This window comes from Pteronotus mesoamericanus, unplaced genomic scaffold (assembly GCF_021234165.1).
Source record: "Pteronotus mesoamericanus isolate MK-2021 breed Mesoamerican mustached bat unplaced genomic scaffold, CSHL_Meso_final scaffold_507, whole genome shotgun sequence".
In the NCBI taxonomy this organism is placed as follows: domain Eukaryota; kingdom Metazoa; phylum Chordata; class Mammalia; order Chiroptera; family Mormoopidae; genus Pteronotus; species Pteronotus mesoamericanus.
In genome coordinates this window covers 3,740,167-3,764,392 of record NW_026555319.1, presented here as the reverse complement: position 1 = coordinate 3,764,392, position 24,226 = coordinate 3,740,167, and the positions used below count along the sequence as shown (strand labels likewise).

General features: G+C 51.0%; 2 protein-coding genes across 2 annotated transcripts in view; both read left to right on the top strand.

Moving 5' to 3' along the window:
- The first annotated feature begins 2,714 nt into the window (after nucleotides 1-2,714).
- Nucleotides 2,715-16,167, top strand: PSMD9 (proteasome 26S subunit, non-ATPase 9). Its single transcript, XM_054594100.1, has 6 exons — nucleotides 2,715-2,884; nucleotides 6,348-6,450; nucleotides 7,502-7,713; nucleotides 9,301-9,402; nucleotides 14,780-14,868; nucleotides 15,168-16,167. The coding sequence occupies exons 1-6, from the start codon at nucleotides 2,747-2,749 to the stop codon at nucleotides 15,193-15,195; spliced, it is 672 nt and encodes a 223-aa protein (XP_054450075.1). The 5' UTR covers nucleotides 2,715-2,746; the 3' UTR covers nucleotides 15,196-16,167.
- A 2,063-nt stretch (nucleotides 16,168-18,230) lies between these two features.
- The window catches only part of CFAP251 (cilia and flagella associated protein 251), a 40,781-nt gene continuing 34,785 nt past the window's right edge, over nucleotides 18,231-24,226 (top strand). Inside the window, exons 1-4 of the mRNA XM_054594424.1 lie at nucleotides 18,231-18,430; nucleotides 18,788-18,979; nucleotides 19,726-20,100; nucleotides 23,627-23,767. Coding sequence (XP_054450399.1) covers nucleotides 18,245-18,430; nucleotides 18,788-18,979; nucleotides 19,726-20,100; nucleotides 23,627-23,767 — 894 coding nt within the window. The 5' untranslated portion in view covers nucleotides 18,231-18,244. The remainder of the gene's footprint in view (nucleotides 18,431-18,787; nucleotides 18,980-19,725; nucleotides 20,101-23,626; nucleotides 23,768-24,226) is intronic.

Sequence of the window (24,226 nt, the reverse complement as noted above, 5' to 3'; positions counted from 1 at the left end):
CTAATTTAAAATCCTAAAAAAGGCTCAGAGAGCCAGCTGCTGCAGAGCCTGCCCACAGCGTGGACGGTGAAGGCCAGCCCCTTGGTTTGTAGATGCAGGAATGAAGGGTAGTTGACTTGCTGGTTTTCCTGGCTCCCAGGCCAGGGCGGAGGGGAAATGGGCAGTGTGCGGAGTCCTGAAAACAGGCGGGAGGAATTACGACCGGCCTGGGGTAGCTCTTGCTTCGCCGCTCTGTCTCTCAACTCCGGGTTATCTTGGCCACCCTCCTGTCCTGAAATGGAAATGAGCAAGATACGGCTGTCTGGAAGAGGCACATAGTTTGCGTTCTCCAAATCGTGGCGGCTTTCTAAGGCTTTGTTGGCTACCCGTGGCCCATGTAGGTGAGGTGAACCTGGAACGGGGAGAGAGCAAGGATTCACCTCGGCCTCTTCCCTTAGAATCCTGTTCAACGCAGACTCAGTCAAGCTTTTGAGGATAAGCCTCAGCCAACGCCCTTGGAGTCCACATGGGTAGACAGAGAGTTAAATATCTGTTTACAATACCTGGTGGCGAAAAGGGCCGTAAACAGCCCAGCTTGGGGATGGGTTGGAAAAATAATTCCGGGGTAGGAAGTGTTTGAGTTGATCTTGAAGGAGGACCTGAAATCAGAGAGGCCTAAGACGACGTCCTAGAGGAGGATGAGCAGGCGCTAAGACTGTGAACGAAAAGAGACAAGCCATGAATGTGCCAGAAATTGCTAGAAGCTCAGTGTGGCTAGAGCCTCAGTTGTGCGTGTGTTGAGGGTTGTGTGTGTGTGTTGAGGGTTGTGTGTGGGTGGGTCCAAAGGGCAGGCAGGGATCCGCAGCGGCTCTGAAGACAAAAGAAGGGTGCTGGGGAGGCACCGAACACTTCTAAACAGCGGATGACTGTGTCTCTCTTTGGGTGGGTCATTCTGGCTGCTGTGTGGGGGACACATGAAAGGGGCAGCCTAGGAGCTGAGGTCGCATGATCTGGGGAAGTGTCGTCGGGGTAGTAGGAAGGCAGAGGTGGGAGCAATGGGTGGCCTACAAAGGCAGGAGAAGGGACAGGGTCTAGGTTTATTATAACAACAACAATATTGACAAAACAACATAATATGGTGATGTAAACAACAGCGTTGGTTTCAGGCTGCATAGTAAAACTCTTCTCCCCGGCCCTGTTTATTTGGAAAAATTTCAAACCTCAGAAGACTTGCAAGATAGTTTCCATGAATATCCACATACCCTTCACCTAGATTTCAATTGCTACATGTTGCCCCACCCTCCTCCCCCGACTCTTTTTCTCTTTTTGTGTGTGTGTGTACATCGTTGTTTTTCCCGAACCACTTGCAAATTCGTTGCAGAAATCACGAAGCTGTTCCTCTAAATACTTCAGCATTCATTTCCTTTGGCTAAGAAGAATCTCTTATGTAATCATAATACCATTGTCTTAGGGGATTTAACATCGATATACTGTACTCATATAAAGCCCATATTCAAATTCCCTACTTGTCCCAAGAACGTCCTTTATAGCTTGCTTTTATTTATTTATTTATTTAGTCATTTATTTATTTATTTTTGGAGGTGCACACGTTGCATTTCATTGTTGCATCTCTCTAGTCTTCTTTAAGGCAGGTGATTGCCTAGCACACAGGCGAATTTCACAATGCTGACCTCTTCAAAGAGTTCAGGCCGGTTGTTTTGACAAATGTCCCTAGGATTTGCCTGTTTGTTTTCCGTGACTGGATTCAGGGAAAACAATATTTGAATACCTCACAAGTGGTGGCCTGTTTTTTTTCAGTGCAAAAATATTAGGGGGGCACATGTTAAGATACTAAGTTTCATCCTTTGGCTTGCAGCTGGCTTGCAATTTGGGCTGCTTGTTTTGCTAGCTGGGCAAGTCGGTTGAGATGGTTTTCTCAGCTGTTGATGCAGGGAATTATCATCCTGGTTTTAAGAGGTTGTTTACGGGTTAAGGCACTTAAAAACAGTGTCTGGCACAGTGTAACTTTTTGATAAATTATTAGTATTACTATTACTGTGATCATCAATACTGCTTTTACCAAAAGTTGTAGAGGCCTTAGCAGGTGGCAGGAACTAAACCCAGCCCTCCCTTCTTCACCCCTCCAGCACCCAGGACGGAGGATGGCACAAAAGGGACATTCAATAAATATTTGTTGGCAAAGCTCCATAAGGGTTTCTGTGGCTATTGAACCAATATACCGGTGAGAAAACTGAGGCTCAGAGAAGTGAAGTGCTTTACCTAAGGTCATCACTACATTGCAGTAAATGGCAAGAGCCCTGGATTTGAACCCAAGCTTCTGGGGTTTGTAAAAACTAGGGATAGGAATATGAATGCATTTTGTAAACCTTCCAGCGCCATTAGATGTAAAGAGCTGGACTGGAGCGTCAGGCACCGAACTCTCGCACATACACATACAATAGGCACTCAATAAGTGTTAGTTGATGAACGAGAGCAGAAAATGAGTCAGCTAGGGAGACGACAAGTTGTCCTGGTCGGGCGTACTGGGAAATCCGTCCGCCTCAAGCGGAGTCACTGCCAGGCCACGTGCTTCAGCCGGGTGTGGGGGCCGGCGATCCCGCCCACCGGCGAAACCACGCCCCTCGCTTCCTCCCGCGCTAGCGAACGGCCGGGGTGTTTTGGCCCGCGGGCGGAGCCGTAGCTACGGTGTCCTCGAGGGACCGCAACCCGGAAACCGGCTGTCCAGAATCCCCGGCTGAGGTCCGAGATGTCGGAGAGGGGAGCTGGGGCGAGCGGGGGCTCCCCGCAGGCCAGCACGGTGACTATCAGTGACGTCCAGGAGCTGATAAAGCGCAAGGAGGAAATCGAAGCGCAGATTAAAGCCAACTATGATGTGCTGGAGAGCGTGAGTGTGGGCTTGGGGCTCCCGGCCGGGCTGGGGGACGTCCCAAGGCCCCCGGACTCGGCACCACGACCCAGGAGGAGTGGGAGGCCCGGGCGGCCTCCACCGGAGGTCTCAGGTGTGGGTTCCTGCCTCCGTGGTGAGGCCCAAGGCTGTCGGCTGCGTTAGTGGGCAAGTAACGTGGAGAACTAGAACTGCATTGGTATTATCGCAAGTGTTTAGGGAGCCCTCACTGTGCGCTGGGCGCTGTTCCACGTGCTTTACATTGGTGAGCCCATTTAAGCTTCGCAGCAGCCCTTTGAGATAAGCTTTTTCATTTCCCCCCTTTTAGGGATGAGGAAACTGAGGCATTACTTAACTTAGACCTGCCTGCGGTCACAGAGCTAGTAAGTTTGCAGAAGCCGGGTAATTGAGAATCACTGCCATCCTCAGTCGTTGTTGAACGTTTACCGAATGTTCAATGCTTTGCTAGTCGTTCTACGTCAGAACTTCTTGAACTTTAATGTGTATGTTAAAATTCAGATTCTGAGGGGGACGGGCCACGCAGGAGTAGATGCTGCGTTTCTGGTAAATTTTCAGAAACTTTGCAAAAATTCAGGTGTGGATACTATTGGTCAAAGGACTGAGCTTTGAGAAACAGTTGAGGCTCGTTATCCTTATTGTATAAAAGGGAAACTGAGGCCCAGAGTGGGGCCCACTCTTACCTAGGGTCTAGTCGGTAAGTGGCAGTGGTGGGGCTAGTTCCTAGGTCTGTGTGGCTCCAAAACTGAGTTTGTCCTAAGCCACCTAGTGTAAAACCACAAGTTAATTTGCGGAGGAAGTAAGTTAGGTACATCTCATGTCGGGCCGATGGGGTGCATTTTAGGCCCTGGGAGTAAGGCGAAGTACCAGGTGGAGGCCCGGGGCCATTTCACTGGGTGCCCACTACGTATGCCGAAAGGGTGCTCTTTCATGAAGGGGAGGTCACTAGCGCAAAATCAGAGTGGGATCGAGATCTCAGGCTTGTTGAATCCAGAACCTGTGCTTTCAAGTGTTCTGCCGGCAATTTCGTAAACTGAAGTTACTGTCTACAATAAGCAGGATGCTGTACCCATGGAATTCCTATGCTGTTTCTCCCTTTATGTTTTTCTTTAAGTTGACACACTTTTTTACTTAAATTTACTTTAAAAGGACATTTTATAGTTCTACAACATGTGAAAAAGAAATTGAGAATCTCTTCCCTTAATTGTAAGGTGAAAATGTATGTCAAGAGGATCCATACAAACGTCTGTCGGCTGAGGAATGGATAAATAAAATGTGGTGTATCCATACAGTGGATATTATTTAATAAAAAGGAAAGAAGTGCTGATCCATGCCCCCATGTGCATGAACCTTGAAAACATGATGTTGAGTGAGAGAAGTTCATCACTGAAGACCACATATTTTATGATTCCACTTATATGACAAAATGTCGGGAATAGGCAAATCCGTAGAGACAGGAAATAGATCAGTGGTTACTAGGGGCTGAGGAGAGGGAGAATGGGAGTGACTGCTAATTGGTCCGCGGTTTCTTTTTGGAGGTTGATGAAAATGCTCTAAAATTGATTGTGGTGATGGTTGTACAGCTCTGTGAAAATACTAAATACTCAGTTGGGTGGATTGTATGGTATGTGAACTAAATCTCAATACAGGGGTTGAAAACAAAACAGAGATAGCAAGTGATCTCTGGGTGATATAAAAACAAGCGCCAAATGGACATTTTCTTCTTAATTATTGTATTGGAGATCACTGGAAAGGGAATAAGTATTTTAGACTCAGGGTTCTTTATGTTGTGTGTGTGAGCTGCCAGTGGGCGGCGGGGGGGCGGGTCCCAACTTTGGAAATTAGTATCTCACGTGCTGTTGATTCAGGAATGCCAGTCAGTGCAGTCACTGTGGAAAGGCAGGAGGCTGACACGGGTATGTGGCCCCTGGCGCATTTGTGCCGTATCTATAGAGAGTCCTGTCTTAAGGGGATAGAGGGGACCCCCTTTCTCCAACAGGAAACAATCTGAATAGCCCAGAGGCTCCAGAGAGAGAGGGAGAGAAGCGAGTGGAATGGCGGCACCTGTGCCCTGACTCTGTGCTGGTTAGTAATTGCAGCTGTTGCTCATTACTATGTGCATTAATTCCCTAGGGCTGTCATAGCAAATGACCGCAGATGGGGTGGCTTAAAACAAAAGAAATGTATTCTCTCTCAGCTGTGGAGGCCAGACGTTAAGTCTGAGACCAAGGTGAAGGCAGAGTGGGTCCCTCCTGGGGGCTCTGAAGGAGAACCTGTGCAGTGCCTCCCCCCTGGTTTCCGGTGGCTGCCCTCTGTCCTCATGTGGCCTTCTCTGTGTCCGGGATGTCTCTCCCCTTTCTCTTGCAAGGATACTCATCATGGGAGTTAGGCCCGCCCTAATCCAGGATGATCTCAGAAATCCTTACCTTAATTATATCTGCAAAGATAGCTTTTCCAAAAAAGGTCGCATTCTCAGGTTCTGGGGGTTAGCATTTGGGTGTATCTTTTGGGGGCCACTGTTTGCCCCACTTTGCGTGTTCCTGTCACTCCGTTAAGCACTCTACGTAGGTCAATCCATTAATTCTCACAATAGGTGGGAAGGGAATGAGTACCGACCGCTCTTCCCATTTTATAATCGACAAAGCTGAGGCTCAAGGAGGCGAAGTCTGACCCAGTGGTACCCAGATTGTACGCGGCAGAACTGAGATCACGTCAGAGGCTAATGGACGGCAAAATCCCTGCCCTACATCGTCATCGGGGCAGAACACGCTTTGTTGTTTTTGTACACCATGCCCTAAGTTAGACCTTAAAGTGTTAAAACAAATGTATTGTTTCAAATAGGGAACACACTCCCAAGGTCAAAATTCAGCCTCCTGAAGGGTGTGCAATGCGAAGTCTCCCACTCGCCCACCCCGGCCACCCTCTCTCCCTCCGTTGGGGGCAGCTGGCGCTGTCAGTGTTTCCTTCCAGGGAGGCAGCCTCTTTGAAAGCCGTTTTAGATCTTTTTTATATTTAGCAGAACCAAAGTGTTGCCACAGCTGGGTGCTTTTAGGGGTTGTCACTCTCCTCCAGCTTCGAAGGCCATCAGCCAGGTGTCAGCTGTGTGTAAGAAGGGGGTTTGCAGGAGTTGGAGAAGGAGGCCGGCCTTGGGGTTCACGCTCAAAGGAGTCATTAGTTTTATCTGCACAGTGCTGACTTCAGAAAAGGAGAGTGATTCATGCGTTACTTATGTTATCAAAAATTCATTTAAGACACAGCGCCCCCCGTAGAGGGTGCTTGGGAGAGGAGGTGGGTGAAACACCTGCTCGGTGCCCAGTGGTCAACAGATGGCGGCTTTCGTTAGTGTCGCCTTTACTGTGACTGTGAAGGGAAGGAGTCTGGGAAAGAGGTCGTCAGGATTTCATACTTGAGCAGTTTTTGTTAAAGCCGCGTTTCTTCCTTCCAGCAAAAAGGCGTTGGAATGAACGAGCCACTGGTGGACCGCGAGGGCTACCCCCGGTCAGATGTGGACGTGTACCAAGTGCGCGCCGCCAGGCACAACATCGTCTGTGAGTGGCCCTCGGGGGTGCCCCGCCTTGCAGAAGGGGGCGTCGTTAAAGGCGTGCCAGTGAAATCACCAGTATTCCTTGTCATTTGCTTCCCTTGCGTCTGCCTTGACAAGATCATCGCATTGTCTCTGGAGGGACTGAGAGCTCAGGAGTGGGTTAAACGCAGGGTTCTGGATCTGCAGTTCCATTTCCTTTTTAAGAATTTTATTTCATTGTGGAAACTTTATTGAAACAACAATAGACACCCAAGTCAATTATTGCTTACAATCCTAACCGAATCAGTTACGTGCTCGGATTTACATTTACTATTAATAATAGTGACCAAGGAACAGAAGGAGAGTAGAGGTTGGGTAGCGTGTTGGTTTTCTGTTCCTGACACAACAAATCACCACAGACTTAGTGCCCTGAAATGCCACAGACTTGTTACCTTACAGCTCTGGAGCGAGACGCCCACATGGGTCTCGGTGGGCTGAGAGCCTTCCAGAGGGCCCGGGGAGAGCCTGTTGCCTTGTCTTCTCCAGCGTCTAGAGGCCGCCCACATCCCTTGTTTCATGGCTCCTTCCATCTTCAGAGTCAGCAGTCACATCCCTCCAACTCCGATCCTGCCACGTCTCTTTCTCCTACCCCCTGCCTCCCTCTTTCATTTATAAAGACCCTCGTGATAGCGTTGGGCCCGCCACTTGGAGAATCCCGGATATGCTCCCAAGTCAGGGCCATAAACTTAGTTACACCAGCAAAGTCCCTTTTGCCACATAAAGTAACATAGTCACAGGTGCCGGGGATTAGGACATGAAATTCTTTGCGGGGCCATTATTCACCCTTCCTCTGGCAGCAACCAGGAGTCGACCACCGAGTCATAGCAGAAGGGAATAATTATCCACGCTCTCTGCTTACTGACTCCCGTTTCCTGTGTGAGTCATGACTCCATCTGAGCGTGTTTTGGGATAAGCCAAGCATGTCGGCCGCGCTCGTTCAATGTTCAGTGAATGGATGAGGGGGCCTTGTGTCCTCAGCTGTCATCCTCGGCCCCAACATGGTTTTCTCCTCCCAGGCTTGCAGAACGATCACAAGGCGGTGATGAAGCAGGTGGAGGAGGCCCTGCACCAGCTGCACGCCCGGGACAAGGAGAAGCAGGCCCGGGACATGGCTGAGGCCCACCAGGAGGCCATGAGCCGTGGCCTGGGCCAGAGCGAGGGCCTCAGCCCTGCTCAGGCCTTTGCCAAAGTGAACAGCATCAGCCCCGGCTCCCCCGCCAGCATCGCAGTAAGCCAGGGCCCAGCCGTCCGCATCTGCCCCCAGTGGGTGCTGTGGGTCAGGTGGCTGGGGATCGGGGAGGGGTGGGGAGGACTGTGGGAAGACAGACCCGCGCTCTCCGTGCTGCGGCCTGGCTGCGCTGACGCATCCAGCAAGCGCGGGCCGGGGCCTGCCGGGGTTTCAGAGAGGAGTCTCTGCGGCCCACCGAACTGGTCAGGGAGAGACTTGGGATGGGCACGAGGTAAACGCGGCAGAGGTCCCAAGAAAGGGACAGAGGCTCTCTCCCTGGGGCCTGTTTTAGCCAGGCACTGACTCACATGCATGAGAACGGCACCAGCTGCCGATTGCCAAGCCCTTGCTGTGCACCAGGTGCCCTGCCAGGCGAGCTGTACCTTGCCTGGTGTATTTCAGGGAGTTTGAAACGGCTTTACTGAGATATTTCATGTACCATAAAATCTTGCCCAGTTAAAGCATACAGTTTTGTGGCTTCCAGTGCATTCACAGGGCTGTGCGTCTGTTTTAGAGCATTTTCATCACCTGAAACAGAACCTCTGTGCCTGTCAGTCACTTCCCAGCCTCAGTTGTCCCCAGCCTCTGGCAATGCCTGTCCGCCTCTGTCTCTGTGCGTTTGCCTGTTCTGGACACGTGATAGAAAGAATCAAACAGTACGTGGTCCTGCCTGACTAGTGTCATCAAGGCTAATCCGTGCTGGAGCAGTGATAGTACTTCGTTCCTTTTTATGGCGGATTAATGTTCCATTGTATGGCTAGATCACACTTAGTTTACCATTAGTTAATGGACATTTTGGTTTCCATTTTTTATGTATTATGAAGGATGCTACTATGAACATCACGTACAAGTCTTTTATGAAGGTCACGTGCAGGTTTTTATGTGGACCTGTGGGTAATATTTAATCCCCAGCCACCCTCTGGGGCAGGTACTAATCTTTATAACCCCACTTGACCCAGGAGGAAAAGCCTCCAAACCTGAAGTAACTTGTGCCAGGACACATGGCTCCTAAGAGACGGCACTGGGTCCTGGCTCCGGCCTGGCAGTCCCCTTTACGATCATGAGACTGCAGGCTGCACATAAGCTGTGCTTCCTTCACCGCTCTGTCCAGCACGATGCCGTAGTTGGCCCATGACACGAATTTGTTGGAGGGATGAGTGACTCCCCATCTGTGTTTTCGGAATGAAAGGGTCGCGCTAGTCCTGGGTCAGCCTTGTGCCTCTGGCTGCTTATTTTTGAGGGCTTCTGGGGGTGAGCTTGTCTGGATTCTGAGCCCAGAACATAACAGGCCCAGACTGGCCTGCGTCCTTTGGCCCCCGCACCTGGCCGAGGACCCCAGAGAGCAAGCAGCGCTGGGCTCTCCCGTACACGTCGCGAGGCCTCCGCGGCCGCCGGCTTTCATCGGGCCTCAGGTGGAGCTGGCCACCTTCTGCTCAGTCTGAATCCCTGGCCTCTCTGCCCCGGGCCTGCCATTGTCCCTTGGAGAGGACAGGCTCTTGCCCTTGACATCAGATTGGGTGCTAAGGGGTAAGTGCCAGAAGCACACTTAACCTCTAGCCTGGTTTTCCATTTCTCTTCCTCCTCTAGGGTCTGCAAGTGGATGATGAGATTGTGGAGTTCGGCTCCGTCAACATCCAGAACTTCCAGTCGCTGCAGAACATTGGCAGCGTGGTGCAGCACAGCGAGGGGGTGAGTCAGCGGCCCTGGCGTTGCCGCGGCCGGGAAGCGGCGCCGGGCCTTTGCTGCCTTCAGAGCGCTGTTGCTTGGGCGCAGTCCCCGCTCGGGGCCTCGGGCCTCGGCGTGGTCTGTCCTTCTGCCTAGAAAGCTTGCCCCCGACCCCTTACGTTTCCCATCTCACTCCCTCACCTCCCTCATCTTGTATAAGTGACACCTTCTCAGTGAGGCCTTTCCGGCCACCTGGTCTGCAATGTCCTGCTCCGACTTTCTGTTCCTGGTTTCATTTAATGGTGTCTCTTAGAGACCTTTTCACTTTGGCACATACCTCACTCTTTTTTTTTTTTTTTTAAATTAAAAAGGTATGTTTGTTGATTTTAGAGAGGGAGAGAGAAAGAGAGAAGCATCAATGTGAGAGAGAAATGTCAGTTGGTTCCTCCCATATGTGCCCTGACTGGGGAGTGAACCCACAACCTAAATATGTGCCCTGACTGGGAATCGAACGCCCACCCTTTTGGTGTGTGGGATGGCGCTCCAACCTACTGAACCACCCGGCCAGGGCACCATTCGTATTTTTATTTCTATGAACTATCTGTTTACATTTTTTTCCATTTTCTTCTGTTGGGTTATTCGTCCTATCAAAATATCAATTTGTAGGAACTGTGTATATTCCAGATAGGAAACCTTGCCCACTCATGTGTTGTGTGTGTCTCCTGGTTAGCTCCTTGTCTGTTCACTTTGTTTGTGGTGACTTTGATTTCTTGAAAGGTTTTTTAAAAAAAATTCACTTATATATTCATTTAGTTGAATTTATTTCTATTCCAGGAAGGAATAACAAAGGATTTATGGGCACGTTCATTCCACAGCCGCCCTGCAGGCTTCCTGGTTTGTCTGGTGGCTCAGCTACTACTTGTCCGGTTTCTCTAAGCTTTCAGCTTTGTCTCCATTCCTCACTTTTCCTGTCTTCGCCTCACTTTATTTATTTGTCCTGGTGGTGCTGGCCCTTCGTGACCCCTTAGCTGCGCCGTCGTCCTTGTCGGGAGGTTTCTAGAGGCGACAGCGGTGAGCGCATTCCTGCTGGGTGTGGGGCCTCCTTCTCCTCCGAGTCCGTGTCCTGTCCCCCAGAGGTGCCCCCTCCCAGCCACGCATCCCTCTGGGAGTGGTCTGTCCATACGCCATCACGTAGAGGAGGGTTGTTTTCATTCAAGTGTGCTTGACCTGCGGCCACATTCCCTTTGCAGTGCACAGGACTGCGAGTTTTGCAAACTGCCACTGTAATGAAGATGCAGAGCAGCTCCGTCCTCACGTCTTTTGGTGGCTGCCCGCCCTGCAGCCCCACGTGGCCCACCACAGAGCTGCACGCTGTCCCTGTAGTTTTACCTTTTCCAGGATCCTGTAAGTGGGACCGTGCAGTGTGTGGCACCTTCTAAGTCCGGCTTCTCTGACCCTGCACTGAGCAGCAGGTTCTCCCACGTTGCTGCGCGTTCCCCGGGTCCCTCCCTCCTCATGGCCACGTGAAGCTCCTCGGTGTGCGTGGCCCCAGGGCATTTACCCGCCTGCCACCGAGGGACCCCTAGGTTGTGTCCCGGTGTCGGTGATTACTGGTAACAGCTCCTGGTTCCTAGTCAGCCTCTCCTGGTTAAAAATTGTCTTAGGCTCGCTCTAGGTCTGTAATTCTGTTTTTAAGGAGGTGTCCTTGACATACATTATATTAGTTTGAGGTGTACAACAAAAATGACATATGTATATGTGTTGCAAAATGCTCACCACAGTAAATCCTGTTAACATCCATCACCATACATAGTTTCAATTTTATTTTTTTGTGATTAGAACTTCTAAGATTTACTCTCTTAGCATCTTTCAAACACGCAATACAGTATTATATATGGTTATGTACAGCTTGGCGACCACGGGTAATAATACTGTATAAAGCCTTCTTTACAGAAGTAGTTTTTGAATATATATACATATTTTTAGCAACATAACTTTTTCTTCCAATGAAATTTCCTGGGGAACACCAGTGTATCACACAGGTGGGCGCCGAGTTACTGGGATGGGCCTGGGGCAGGGGCGACCTCCCTCCTCAGGCGCCGGCGCCTCCAGGAACTGGAGCTTGGCTTGAGAATTGCGCGTCTGGGTGTTCATGGGCCGCCGGCGAATTAAAACATCATAACACCGAAACCCACACAGCGCTTTAGTGCGAGACGTTTAGGTAGTTTCCAGTTTTATGGAAACCTGAAAATTAATACTCTTGTAGACAAATCTGTTTCTTTAGATAACTTCCTAAAGGGGAGTTTCTGGACCAAATGCATATATTTTCAAAGGAAAAATATCTTAAAAGTTTTAAAAATTGTCTTTTATTTTTTTAATTCAGTCTTATAATCTTTTCCATTACCATTTAGTCCTGTTATACCCCCTTTCCCCACAAAAGGGTCTGTTTTAGAACTAATACCCACTTTACGCAGCTGTGACAAGGGACGGGAGCACTGATGTGGACGGACCTTGGAAGGAAGGGCTTGTGCGGAGTGAGGGAAGTCAGGCACGAAGGGCCACATGCTGTGGGCCTCCGTGTACGAGGCGTAGAAAAGGCACAGCCACAGCGGCGGAAGCAGAGCAGCGGGGGCCGTGTTCTGGGGGAGAAGGGGAGGCGGAGCGGCTGCTAACTGGCGGGGTTTATTTTGGGGGGGATGATGAAAATGTTCTGGAATCAGTGGCGATGGCTGTGCAAGTCTCAGTACGCATGAAAAGCCACTGGACTTACACTCTTAAATGGTGAATTATTGCATGTGAATTACAGCTCAGTAATAGTGCACATTTAGAGTAAAAAATCATACAGTGAAAAAAGTGCTTAAAATAAGAATAAAAGTCCGGGGCCTCTCCCTCCTGAAGCACCTCCCCTGCTGCACTGAGCCGGGGCCTGGCACTGGTGCCGGACGGGGAGCAGGTGGCCGGCGGGCCGTGGCCTCGGGCGGGGAGACAAGCTTCGATCACAGAATCTCAGGTGCCAATTACACACTGTGGGAAAGGTCGAGGAGCTGGGAGAGCAAGTAATGGGTCCTGATCTAGTTTGGGGTTGGAGGGGCCACTCCTCAGGGCGGGCAGGCCGGTGGGGCCTTGCTGCAGGGTCCTGGCCCTGGCGTGCGAGGACCAGAGAAGGCTGGCTGGGGCCAGGGCAAGGAAGAGCGGGGACATCATCGGAGGAGGTAGGGCCCAGAGGTGGGCAGGGGCCAGACCCCGCAAGGCCTTGTGGTCCCTTGGGAAGATTCTGTTCTCTTCTGAGGGGCAGCCAGGAGCCATGCGGCTCCCGGGCGGGGGAGAAACCGAGGCCAGGAGCTCTGTGTCAAGGAACAGTCTCTCTGGGTGCCAGGTAGAGAACTGGCCAGGAGGCGGCGTGGCTGGGGCAGGTGGCCCGGAGGCGAAAGGACGTGGGCAAATCATAGGGACGTTAGGATGCGCAAGGATGGGCTTTATATGACGGACCGTGTCAAGCGCGACCTCCGGGTCTCTGCCAGCTGGGGGCTGTCACTCCCTGAGCCGGGCCCCCTCCCTGTGCCCCTCACAGGTCTTCTTGATGTAGGCGTGTATGTCTGCAGCGATGGTTTTTTGAAAAAGAGATACAAACAAGACCTGCTCTACGTTCTTTTCTGGATTTTTCCCCCTCTGAAGGGATCCCCCCCATCAGTAAACAGCTGTCTCCACCCGATCCCGTTGCTTGGTTTGCCGTCTTTTACTTAGCCACGCCCACCCCGGACCCTTGGCCTGTTTCCCGTGTTTGGCCGTCACACACACACACTGGTGTGGTGAGTATTCTTGTCTTGCGTGACGTCTCTGTCAGCGAGATGTCTAGAAGTGGCATTACTGGGTCAAAGACAATGCACATTTACAGGTTTGATAGATGTTTCCATTTCCTTAAGCAGTTTAAGTGAGTGCCTGTTTCTTGGTTCCCTCTCCAATGGTGCTATTGTTAGTCTTTTATTCCTTGACAATATAAGTGAGAAATTGGCATCTTTTTGGGTTTTTTCATGTTTTATTTTTTTCAGATTTAGTGATTACATTGGCAGATCTTCCAGAACTTAAGAAAACTGTGGAAAAATATCCGTAACAAAACTTACCATTTGAACCACTTTTTAAGCATACAGTTCTCTGGCCTAAAGTGCCTTCACGTCGTCCTCCATCCGTCCCAGAGCGTTGTCGTCTCTCCAGACTGGCACTCCGTGTGTTAAACGCTGGCTCCCATCCCCCTCTCCCCAGTCCTCTGTCGCCACTGACCTCTCTCCTGTCCCTGCAGATTTTCTCCCGGTGCCCCCGTCAGCGGGGTCCTGTGTTCGTCCTTCTGTGACTGGTGTATTGTGCTTACAGCATAATGTCTCTCTGGTCCCCCGATCCTCTTATAAGCGTGAGCATGTTCTGCCTTTTTAAGGGCTGCTTGTTTCGCTGTTGATAGTGTCCTTTGATGCACAGAAGTTTTAAATTTTGATACCTCTTATTTTAAACTAATTTTTTTGGTATGTTACCTACTTTAATTTTTTAAATTAAGTAATACATACACATGGTTAAAAAAATTAATGGTCCACACCCTGGCTGGTGTGGCTCAGTGGGCTCTGTGTCAGCCTGCAAACCAAAAGGTCTTCGCTTCAGTTCCCAGGCAGGGCACGTGCCGGGGTTGCGGGCCAGGTCCCCGGCTGCGGGCGTGTGAAAGGCAACTGATGGACGCTTCTTTCGCACATTGCTGTTTTTCTCTCTCTCGCTTCCTCTCCCTTCTCCTCTCTCTAAAAATAAATAAATAACATCTTTTAAAAAATGGTGTAGAAAGATATAAAAGTAAATGTCATCTTCTATTACTCCATTCTCTCTGGAAAGTTACCACTGCTAACAGTTTTTTCAGTATGTCTTCCAGAAAACTGCATGCACCAAGCAACATGTATGTTCTTTTAGAAGTACGTGTATATTCCAGTGGCTTTATGCTTGGTTGGTTTAGTCTTGTTTTATATTCTAAAACTGCCTCGTTTGCTATATATGAACAATACCTTATTAAGGGATATTTTGGGTGCTTTCAGTTTTTGAATTTATAAATAGTTCTGGAGTGAACACTTTGTTTCTATATCATCTTGTACTTTTGTAAACTGTATTTTGTATGCACCTATTTTTTTTTTTGAGGTTTTTTTTTTTTTTTGAGGGGGTTGGAGACATGGTTCTGCGGGGGGTGGCACCGATTTGCAGCCCCACTGGCTGCCCCAAGAGGGCTATGTCCCCGCGCTCACCAGCTGCGGGCTAACAGTTAAAGGAAGCATCCTTGCCAACCTGACGGGCGAAAAACAGTATTGGCATTTCGGCCTGAATCTTGCTGAGAGCTAAGAGGGTTGAACTCAAAGTGAGCTTGTTTTCCTTTCAGAAAGCCCTGAATGTGGCGGTGATCCGCAGAGGGGAGAAGCTTCAGCTGAGACTTGTCCCGGCACGCTGGGCGGGCAGAGGACTGCTGGGGTAAAGCGCCCGTCTCTGCTCACTTACATGGCGACAGCGGCTGGTGGGGGTGGTGGCGAGGCTTGGTGGGGGGCCATGGGGATCCCCAGGCGGCCCGTGGAACCCGCAAGGAAGACTGTGGCAGGGAAGAGGCCGAGCTGCAGGGCTGGACGGAGCCCTGGTCTCTGGTCCTTTCATTAACCGGGCATTTGCTTGGCAGAACTAAAGAGTGTACCTGAAAAGCTGAGGAGGGCTCACCTTCTGATCTTCCTGAATGGGGCCGCCACATTTACCCTGGTTCTTTTCTTTTTTCCCTCCAGCTGCAACATTATTCCTATGCAAAGATGACTGTCCGGGGGAACAGTAGCAGGAAAGCATCTCCGGTTGCCCTGGACTTGGGTCGGGGTGGGGCGGGGGGAGGCAGAATTTCTTCCTCCTCTTCTCTCCCTGAAGTTTAAGGATCTGGAAGAGGCTGGAAGCCCGAACTCCTAGGTGGTGGCCTCTGAGTGTATGTGATCTCTTAGGATTAAGACATTGTTAAAACTTGACATGTGCTGAGCATCTTTTGCAAATTGGGCCGTGGCCCTAAAAGGGAATCCTCTGATGGCGGGCAGGAGCACGGGAGTTATTTTGGCAGGTGCCGGCACGACTTCACTCTTTCAGGACTTTTTTTTTGTCCCAAATAAATAGTTTTGTAATACTGACGTGACCATGTAATCATCCCAACCAAATTTCTGAAGAACCTCTGAGACCAAAGCATAGACGGGAGTTAGAGGCTGGGTAAAACGACAGTTGTGCCAAAGTCAGATCTGACCTACAGCGTTTCAGGCTCATCGTCCTTTAGGGCACGGGGTTCCCAGCCACTCGGCCACGCATCTGCGTCTGCGGGGCGGCGGCGCTGCTCTGGATGCAGAGGACATGTCCGCAGCCACTGGACTGCCCGGGCCACAGCTGCTCCCTTTAAGGGCAGAGGCGGCGGGAAGCTCCCCAGGCGTCCCAGCGAGGTGTCGGCTTTCTTGCCTGTAACCCACCAGGGGGCAGCAAGCTGCCTTCACTTATAGAGTAAAAACGCCTGCCAACTAGCTTCTCACTCGACGTTTTACAGTTGAAGCCCCTTGTCGTGCCCGCAGGCCCGCGCTGTTTCATAGCCTGCTGAGGTGTGCCCGGCACCGCCGGTGGGACCAAGCAGCGTGGGCAGAGCTGACCTCTTGAACGCGCCCATTCCTCCTCTTGACTTTCGACACAGCCACATGGGTTTCCGTGATTCCTAGTGGCTCCGGTCTGCCTGCCTCTCGTCGCTGTGTCACAGGGTTGACCTCCCCCCGCCGCCCCGTGGCAGTGCCCGGGCATGGCCGAGGCCTGCCTGTGGTCCTGGGGCCGCATTTGCCCGGGGTGCACAGAGGCCAGCCCGGCCGCCCTGACCGGCTCAGAACTGCGGCCGCTCCCAGCCGCAGGTCCCACCCACGCTCAGCGCCTCCCTGCGCACGCGTCCCCGTAGCCGCGGTGTTGCCCGTCTCTGCTGTTCATGTGTATTCTAGTTCCGGGTGCTTTCCAGTTTCTTTCTATAATCTGTAGACTGTAATAAACAGTTTGTCCCATCCAGTTTTTCCTTTTTATTTTATTTTCTTTCTGAGATGTACGTATATTAATCAACCAGCATTGGAGGTCGGGGGGTGAGGGACGGGGCGGGATTGGCCACATTCTCCCAGAGCGACAGCAGCTGAGAGCCTGCCTCCGTGCCTTCGGCCAGCTTCCTGCTGCGCTCCCTTCAGAAACCGCTGGATGGACGTGTGTGCGCCCTTTTGTGAAGTGGGCCCTCGGAGGTAGAATGGTCCTAGTAGCTTTGATCAAACTGGTTTTGCAGAAACGTTTTGTGATAACAGCAAGATAATGTAACACATAACATTTAATCCCAGCTAGCTAAAATCCTGTGCACAACGCTTCTTGCCTGGGTGAGACATTGTGGACGACAGACGGGTGCAGCATCCACGAGACTGGGGACTTTCGTTTGCTTTTGGCAAAGAGAATTTTGTCAAACAGTTCATACTTTCCTTATTCTTGTTAAGCCTTCAGAAAGTCAGAGCTGCTAGTAGGAGCTGCTGCAGCTCCCTGGGCGGGGGGTGGCACATTGGGAAAAGGGGAAGGGAGGAAAGACGGTGGGACCAGGGCAGCCGACGTCCCAGCCACAGAGGCGCCTCTCTGGTGGGACCGGCAGGGGGCGCGCCCGCTAGCTTGCCGCTGCTGTCTGGGCACATGACCACCATCCGGCCCTCTCGCTTTACGGCCAGTTACCATGGGGACAGGGCTTGGGTGGCAACTGTAACTAGGGAGCCCGTGTTGGAGAAGCAGCGGCAGCTGGAGGGCCGGGAGGTGGCGGACGGGTCCTGGCCGTGGACGGCGCCGGCCTTTTGAGCACCTGGGTGGGCACGCGGCCCAGGCAGGCAAGCCCAGCAAAGCGGGACCTGGTGCGTCGAGGGGGAGCTCACCCCAGCCGGGCAGGGCTGGGTCTGGTCTGGGCGGCCCCAGGGGGCCCTGAGCTAGAGCAAGGGGCCGCGCGTGCGCCCCACAGACCCCCGCACCTGCCGCCACCCCAAGCGCCACCACCCCGCACCCGGCCCTGCCTCAAGGTTCACTGGCAAAGCCTGGCATCGGAAGGGGCCCTGTGCCAGAGGCCCGAGGCTTGAAGTCAGCACCTTCCCAGGTGGAGGCTCAGCGCAGAGGGGTCTGCAGTCCACCAGCCGTGTCATCTTGAATAAGTCACTTCAGCTCTCAGAGCGCCAGACTTCAGTTTGTTGTAAGGTGTATATGAGAGAAAAAAGGCTTTGAAACTTTAACAACTGCTACCATTTCTCAAGCACTAAGTGCTGCAGCTATGTGTTGGGCATTTCCTGTATGTCATGTAATCTTCACAATAACTCCAGAGTTTGGGATAGTAATTTTCATTTTGCCTGTGAGCAAATTTAGACTCTGAGGCATAAAGTGACTTGTCCAAGGTCGCAGAGCAAGCGAGCTGCGGAGCGCGGATGGCAGGAGAGGCTGACTGCAAAGCTGTGCCTCTAACCACGGAGCCACACCCCTTCCTAGTCATGGCGCTAGAATTGTCGCCAATGCCTGGGTCCTGCATGTGGCTGCCTTTTACAATGTAAATACATTTACAGTGAGTTAGAGAGCTCTAAAGTTATTTCTAGAAAGGGGAGAGGCCCTGGGATCAGTATTTTCAAGATTGGGGACAGGCTTTCCCAGGAATATGACATTCCTTTTACTCCCTTGGAAAGGAACCAGGGTTGGTATTGCTCATTTTACCAATAGGTTAATGCCACTGAGGGATCAAAATGGGAAATAGGGTCCTGCTGATTATTATGGTCCAATTTTTCTAGAGGCAGTTGTACAGAGAAGAATGGCAGATACAGAGAAAAACCCATTAGAAACAGGAGATGGAGAAACAGAAATGGAAGAAGAGGAAGAATATTACCCAAATTATTATACAGAGGAAGAAAATATGCCACAGGAATCAAAAGAAGATGACCCGTTAGCATGGAGAGACTCTCAGGAGGAGAGGAAAGCAAAGGAAGAGGAGGGGGAAGCGGGGAAGGAGGCAGGGGAGGAGGAAGGTGTGGAGGAGGAAGGGGAGGAGGAGGAGGAAGTGGAGGAGGAAGCAGTGGAGGAAGGGGAGGAGGAGGTGGAAGTGGAGGAGGAAGGGGAGGAGGAGGTGGAAGTGGAGGAGGAAGCAGTGGAGGAAGGGGAGGAGGAGGTGGAAGTGGAGGAGGAAGGGGAGGAGGAGGTGGAAGTGGAGGAGGAAGGGGAGGAGGTGGTGGAAGTGGAGGAGGAAGGGGAGGAGGAGGTGGAAGTGGAGGAGGAGGAGGAGGAGGTGGAAGTGGAGGAGGAAGGGGAGGAGGAGGTGGAAGTGGAGGAGGAGGTGGAAGAGGAGGTGGAAGTGGAGGAGGAAGGGGAGGAGGAGGAGGAGACTGTCAGAGAAGAAACAGAGGAAGAGGCAGGAGCGGCACAGGAGGGGGTGGCTGTAGGAGCCCATGAAGAAGCCAGAGTGAAGCCCCAAGGAAGGACCACACCCATGACCAGTTTGGAGGGGCTGACATTGGCTGATGCCCGGTTGATCACGTCAGGAATATCTCCAGTAAGTAGCCACTGCCGTTCGTTCATTCTTTCGTTCATAACCATTCATTGAATGCTTACTATGTGCCAGCCTGCGGGGATACAAAACCGTTTTCTTGCGTTCTCGGGTGGGTAGGGAGGCAGTCCCATTACCAAACGTTAAAAAACAACACGCTAAGTGCAGAGATTGAGGGGCATGGAGGAGCTGTTTTTCAGAACAGGACAGCACGCCCAGCTCAGCTCAGAGGGAGGACGGTAGGGAGAGCCGGTGGGGACATCCGGCGGGGAGGAGCCAGCTGCACGCGGGGCAGGGGCCGGCGCCCTGAGAGCAGCCGGGGTGGCGGGGCCCTGGAAGCTCCCCAGGGACCCTCCCTGCAGGGTACTCAGCTGTGGCTGGTCCGCTGTTGGGAGACCCGCCGAGAAGAATGGCCCTGCTCCTGTGGGCCTGCGGGTGGGCCAGGAATGAACCTCACGTGCCCATGATCCAGGGTATCTGAGTACAGAAGCATCCAGGCTGTTTTTCAAAACACTTCGTAACTCCAGTAGGTGGGAGAGAGGAGGGGGCAGGGAAGGGGAGAGCAATGGGAGAAAAACGGGGACAACAGTAACTGAACAGCAATAAAAAAAAGTTAAAAACATTTCGGAATTCCTGTGTGAGGCTAACATTGAGCCCGGCTGATTAGGAAAAGAAAGGAAAATATTGGAGAATGTATTTAGGATCACCATCTCCTTTTCCTTTCTTTACTTTTCTTTTCTTTTCTTTTTAAGAAAACCCGTAGTGACAGAGAGTCAGAGCATTCATTACAATCAGAAAGTTCGGGAAGCCTGAGCTCACAATTAGAGCTTCTGGGTTTGGATCTCGGCAGTTTAGAGGGGCAACCGCTGGGCTACCCCGGGAGGCAGCCCTCGGGCGAGCCTGGGGAGGGACGCGACCAGATGCCCCACGAGGAACTGGGACAGGAGAGGAGGGACTTGGAACCAGAAAAGGAGAGAAGGAGACAAGAAAAAAGAGTATCCTACTTCACTGAGGAAAAAGAAAAAGAATTCCAGCCCGAAGCCAGCATCCCGAGGGACTCACTGGTGGCCACCACCACCGAGGACATTTTGTTTCAAAAGGATGACGCTACCCGCGTGTATCCCTTGGTAAGTGGAACATGATTTTGTCTTTCCCCAGGTGCTTTGAGAGCGCTGTGAAAGATGCTTTTAAAACTAATCCTAGACCTGTGTCCTTTAAAATTCAGTTCAGCCTTGGCCGGTCACTCCCTTGGTTAGAGCATTGTCCCTGATACACCAAGGTTGCAGGTTCGATCCTCGGGCAGGGCACATAAAAGAACCAACCAATGAATGCGTCAATAAGTGGAACACCAAATGGATGTTTCTCTCTCTCCCCCTCCCGCTCTTCCCCTCCCTCCCTCCAACTCTTCCATTACCTCTCTTCTCCCTCCCTCTCTCAAATCAATCAATAAATGAAAATAAAATTCAGTTCAGAGCTCTGGCTGGACATGGTGACAGAATGTGGACATGAGCCCTGGATCTAGGTTCAGCAGTGTCGCCCAGCAGGCGGGAAATTCCGACACTGTTCGTTGCACAGGACACTTCTTTGTGGGAGATTCAAAATTCATCACTCCCTCTTGCCTCCCTCCCCTCCCCGCCTCCCCTCCCACCCCACCGCTCCCTTCCCTCCCTCCCCTTCCCCCACTTCCTCCCTCCTCTCCCCTTCCCTCCCTGTTATTATACAACTCCCCCTCCATCCCATCAGTTGCTTCCTTTTCTCTTCTCTCCTCATCTCTTCTGCCTTAATTGGTTCAATACAGTCACAACTCCTAGAACTGTTACACGCTCCTAAAACTCTCCACTCCCAGACAGATCGTCAAGTGAAAGCTATGGAAAACGGAAAGCCACTGGGAAGGGCACCAGGCAGCCCGAGGAAGCTGCCTCCGCTGCGGCGCCGCCAGTATCGCGGGAGGCGCCATCTGCCAGCAGTGAAAGCATTATCACTTAGCGAGAGGAGGAAAGGGTTTTCTACCCCATCTTCCCCCATCTGCTGTTTTCTGAAAATCATTTCCTAGGATTCAGCTCCCTTTTCTTCTCTTTTTCTCTGTAGAGTCATGCCTTTGGGAGATTTGTAGGTGACTGAGTGTATACGTAACGCACAGTGAGCCCTTGACGAGCGGGATCGCTGAGATGGTGATGAGGAGGACGGACGGGGAAGTGCCTGGTGGGGGGTGGATGCAGACAACTGGCAGCCTCTTTTGGCTGATGTGGCTGCTCTGAGCGGTGGAGTTAGAGGTTAAAGTTTGCCATTGCTCAGGCTGGCAGGAAGAGTCATTGAGTTCTGGAGCCCAGAAAGACTTCCGTCGTGAGAAGCCAGCTGCCAAGAAATCAGGGACCATCACTAGTGAGAGCAAGTGACCTTTGTGTCAGGGCCCTGCGATCTGGACTTGACAAAAGCCGCTGCCCACGGCTGGGTCCCCAGTTAGCTTTGTTTGGGCTCACTGCAGAACGGAACAAAACTTTCTGAGACTGTTTGCCTTCGCAAATTTGTTTAGCTCTTTTCCTTCTTTCTCCCCTCCCTCCCTTCGTTAAAGATTTTATTTATTTATTTTTAGACAGAGGGGAAGGGAGGGAGAAAGAGGGAGAGAAACATCGATGTGTAAGTTGCCTCTCGCGCGCCCCCACGGGGAACCTGGCCCGCAACTCAGGCCTGTGCCCTGACTGGGAACCAAACCAGCGACCCTTTGGTTCGCAGGCTGGCGCTCAATCCACTGAGTCACACCAGCCAGGCTATTGTTTATTCTTTCTGTTAAAAGGATTAGGCGATCTTTATGGAAAAAAAGCCCCTTAAAGGTAAAGATTCCACCCCTTGCACACCAGCAGAGTCCCTTCTGCCCGCGGCCGTTGCTGTTATAGTTTGGTGGAAGTCTCTCCCCGGGCCTTTCTCTGTGCATGTACAAATGCGTTACCTGTATGCTCGTGTGTGTGAGTGTGCACACATGCCCTGCACTTCGTTTATGTGGTTTTTTAAATTTATTGATTTGAGAGGAGGAAGGGGAAACATCGGTTTGTTGTTTCATGTATTCATTCATTAGTTGTTTCTCGCACGCGCCCTGACCAGGGCTTGCGCCGCAGCCTTGGTCTGCCGGGATGACGCTGCAACCCACGCAGCCACCTGGCCAGGGCTGTGGGCTATTTTTTTAACCAGTGAGATATGTGTTTCTTAAAAATTATTTTCCCGCCTCATATGTTTTGGAGGATTTTTTAGTATCAGGGCATGTCGATCCACTTCCTTGTTTCAATTCAGCTGTTCCGTTGATGGCTATTTATGTCTCTTCTACCTTCTTGCTTTCGCCGAAGGTGCTCTGTTCAGTGAGTGTGCTCCTCCCTCCCTCTCTGTGTCCACAGCATCTGCCTTTTCCTCTGGGGTCCCCTGCCTTCTCCCCAAGGTTTGCAGCGACTTACAGTGCTCACGGTAAATGGGCGTATCCATGGATGCTGTTTTCAGCGAAGAAACAAGGTCTTGTGTGTCTAGGAGACGGAATCTTGTGATTGTCAAATACAGTGAAATCTGGTTTTGACAAAGCTTTGTTTTCCAAATCACCCTATTTTAGAAAAAGGTTGGCGCGAGAGCTCCACGAGCATTCGCCACGCATGTTAAAGCTCAGGCAGGAAGCAGCCGTTCAGGCCGTGCGCCCGGCTCCTGCGAGCGCTGCTTGCGTGAGGGTGGTCGGTGCGGCTCAGGGAAGTTGGCTCCTTCGGCGCCCGCAGGCTGTTCACCTGCAGACAGAAGTCTAGTCGGGGATGGGTTCTCTTTAGAACTAATTTGTTATACTTTATAACTAATTTGTTAAATGGCAGAATCCATTTCTAAGATGAATAAGATACCTTTTAGCAAGTTTCCAAAAGAACAACCTCACTTAAAGAAATTGGCTTTTAAGAACCAGCCAGATATTCAATAGTTCTGTTTCTGGGAGTTGCAGTTTGAGACAATTATGATTCCATAATTCTACCACTCACACCCACGCAGGGAGAGACCTACATAGAACTGTGAACCGCAGGGAATGAGCGGATGGAGACAGGAGAGACGGGGGACGGAGACTGTGGGAGAGAAAAATCAGCCACGTTGCCCACCCCGTCTGTCCTGGGGGAAATGTATGCACGTCACTCCACCCTTACGGGTATCGCTCAGAGCCGGGAAGGGAAGCTGCCCCGACTGCTTCTATACTCCAATGTAATTCGCTGATTTTTAGTACCTAACCACTTAGCCAGCACTTTAAACACTACCACATTTGATTCACTGCCCTGGTTAGTTTTTTTAAATAGACTTTGTTTTTTCAGTTTTAGGTGTATAGGAAAATAGAGCGAAAAGTACAGAGATCCCATGTACCCCATTGTGCCTCTCCGCCCCTGCTGTTCCCTTTTTATTAAGGTCTTGCATTCACGCGGCACATTGGTCGCAGCTGATGGGCCCATGTGGATACATTATTATTAACTAAAGCCCCTAGCTTGCCTTAGGGTTCATTCTTTGTGTTGTGCATTTGATGGGGTTTGACAAGTGTGTGATGACAGGTATCCATCACCATAGTATCCTATAGAACAGTTTCAGTGCCTAAAAATCCTGGGTCCCCCTCCTCACCGTGTAGTGTCCTGCTGGTCTTACCTTGTCTTCCAGACCATGACTTGGAAGTTCGGATGGAACAGCTCTCTCCCTGTTTACTACATCCGAGACGAAAACCAGAGGGTTCTCCTGTATGCCAGTGCCCACACTGCGGTCATCTACAACGTTTTCAAGAATAATCAGCATCATCTTCAGGTAGGCGGGTTTTTCTGACTACACGTCAAAGAGGGTGTTTTTAGCCTGCACACAGCATTTTGTTTTGTTTACCATATTTTGCCATGTATAATGCACACCACGTTTTTGGCCCAAACTTTCAGGGAAGAAAAAATATTTCATTTTAATTTTTTAACTCGATTTTTAAAATTTATTTGTATTTAGATACTGCTTTCGTTGCAAGTTTGTCATAAGTTCAACAAAACCAGTTATCATATTCCACTGTTTATTTTGCATATGGATATTGTTATTGCTTTCTAGAGTTATATTTTTTAACACATAAGCATAAATAAAAGAATTAAGAACATTTATATAGCCCTGGCTGGTGTCGCTCAGTGGGTTGAGTGCCAGCCTGCAAACCAAAAGGTCGCTGGTTCAATTCCCAGTCAGTGCATGTGCCTGGGATGCCAGCCAGGTCCCCAGCTGGGGGTGTGTGAGAGG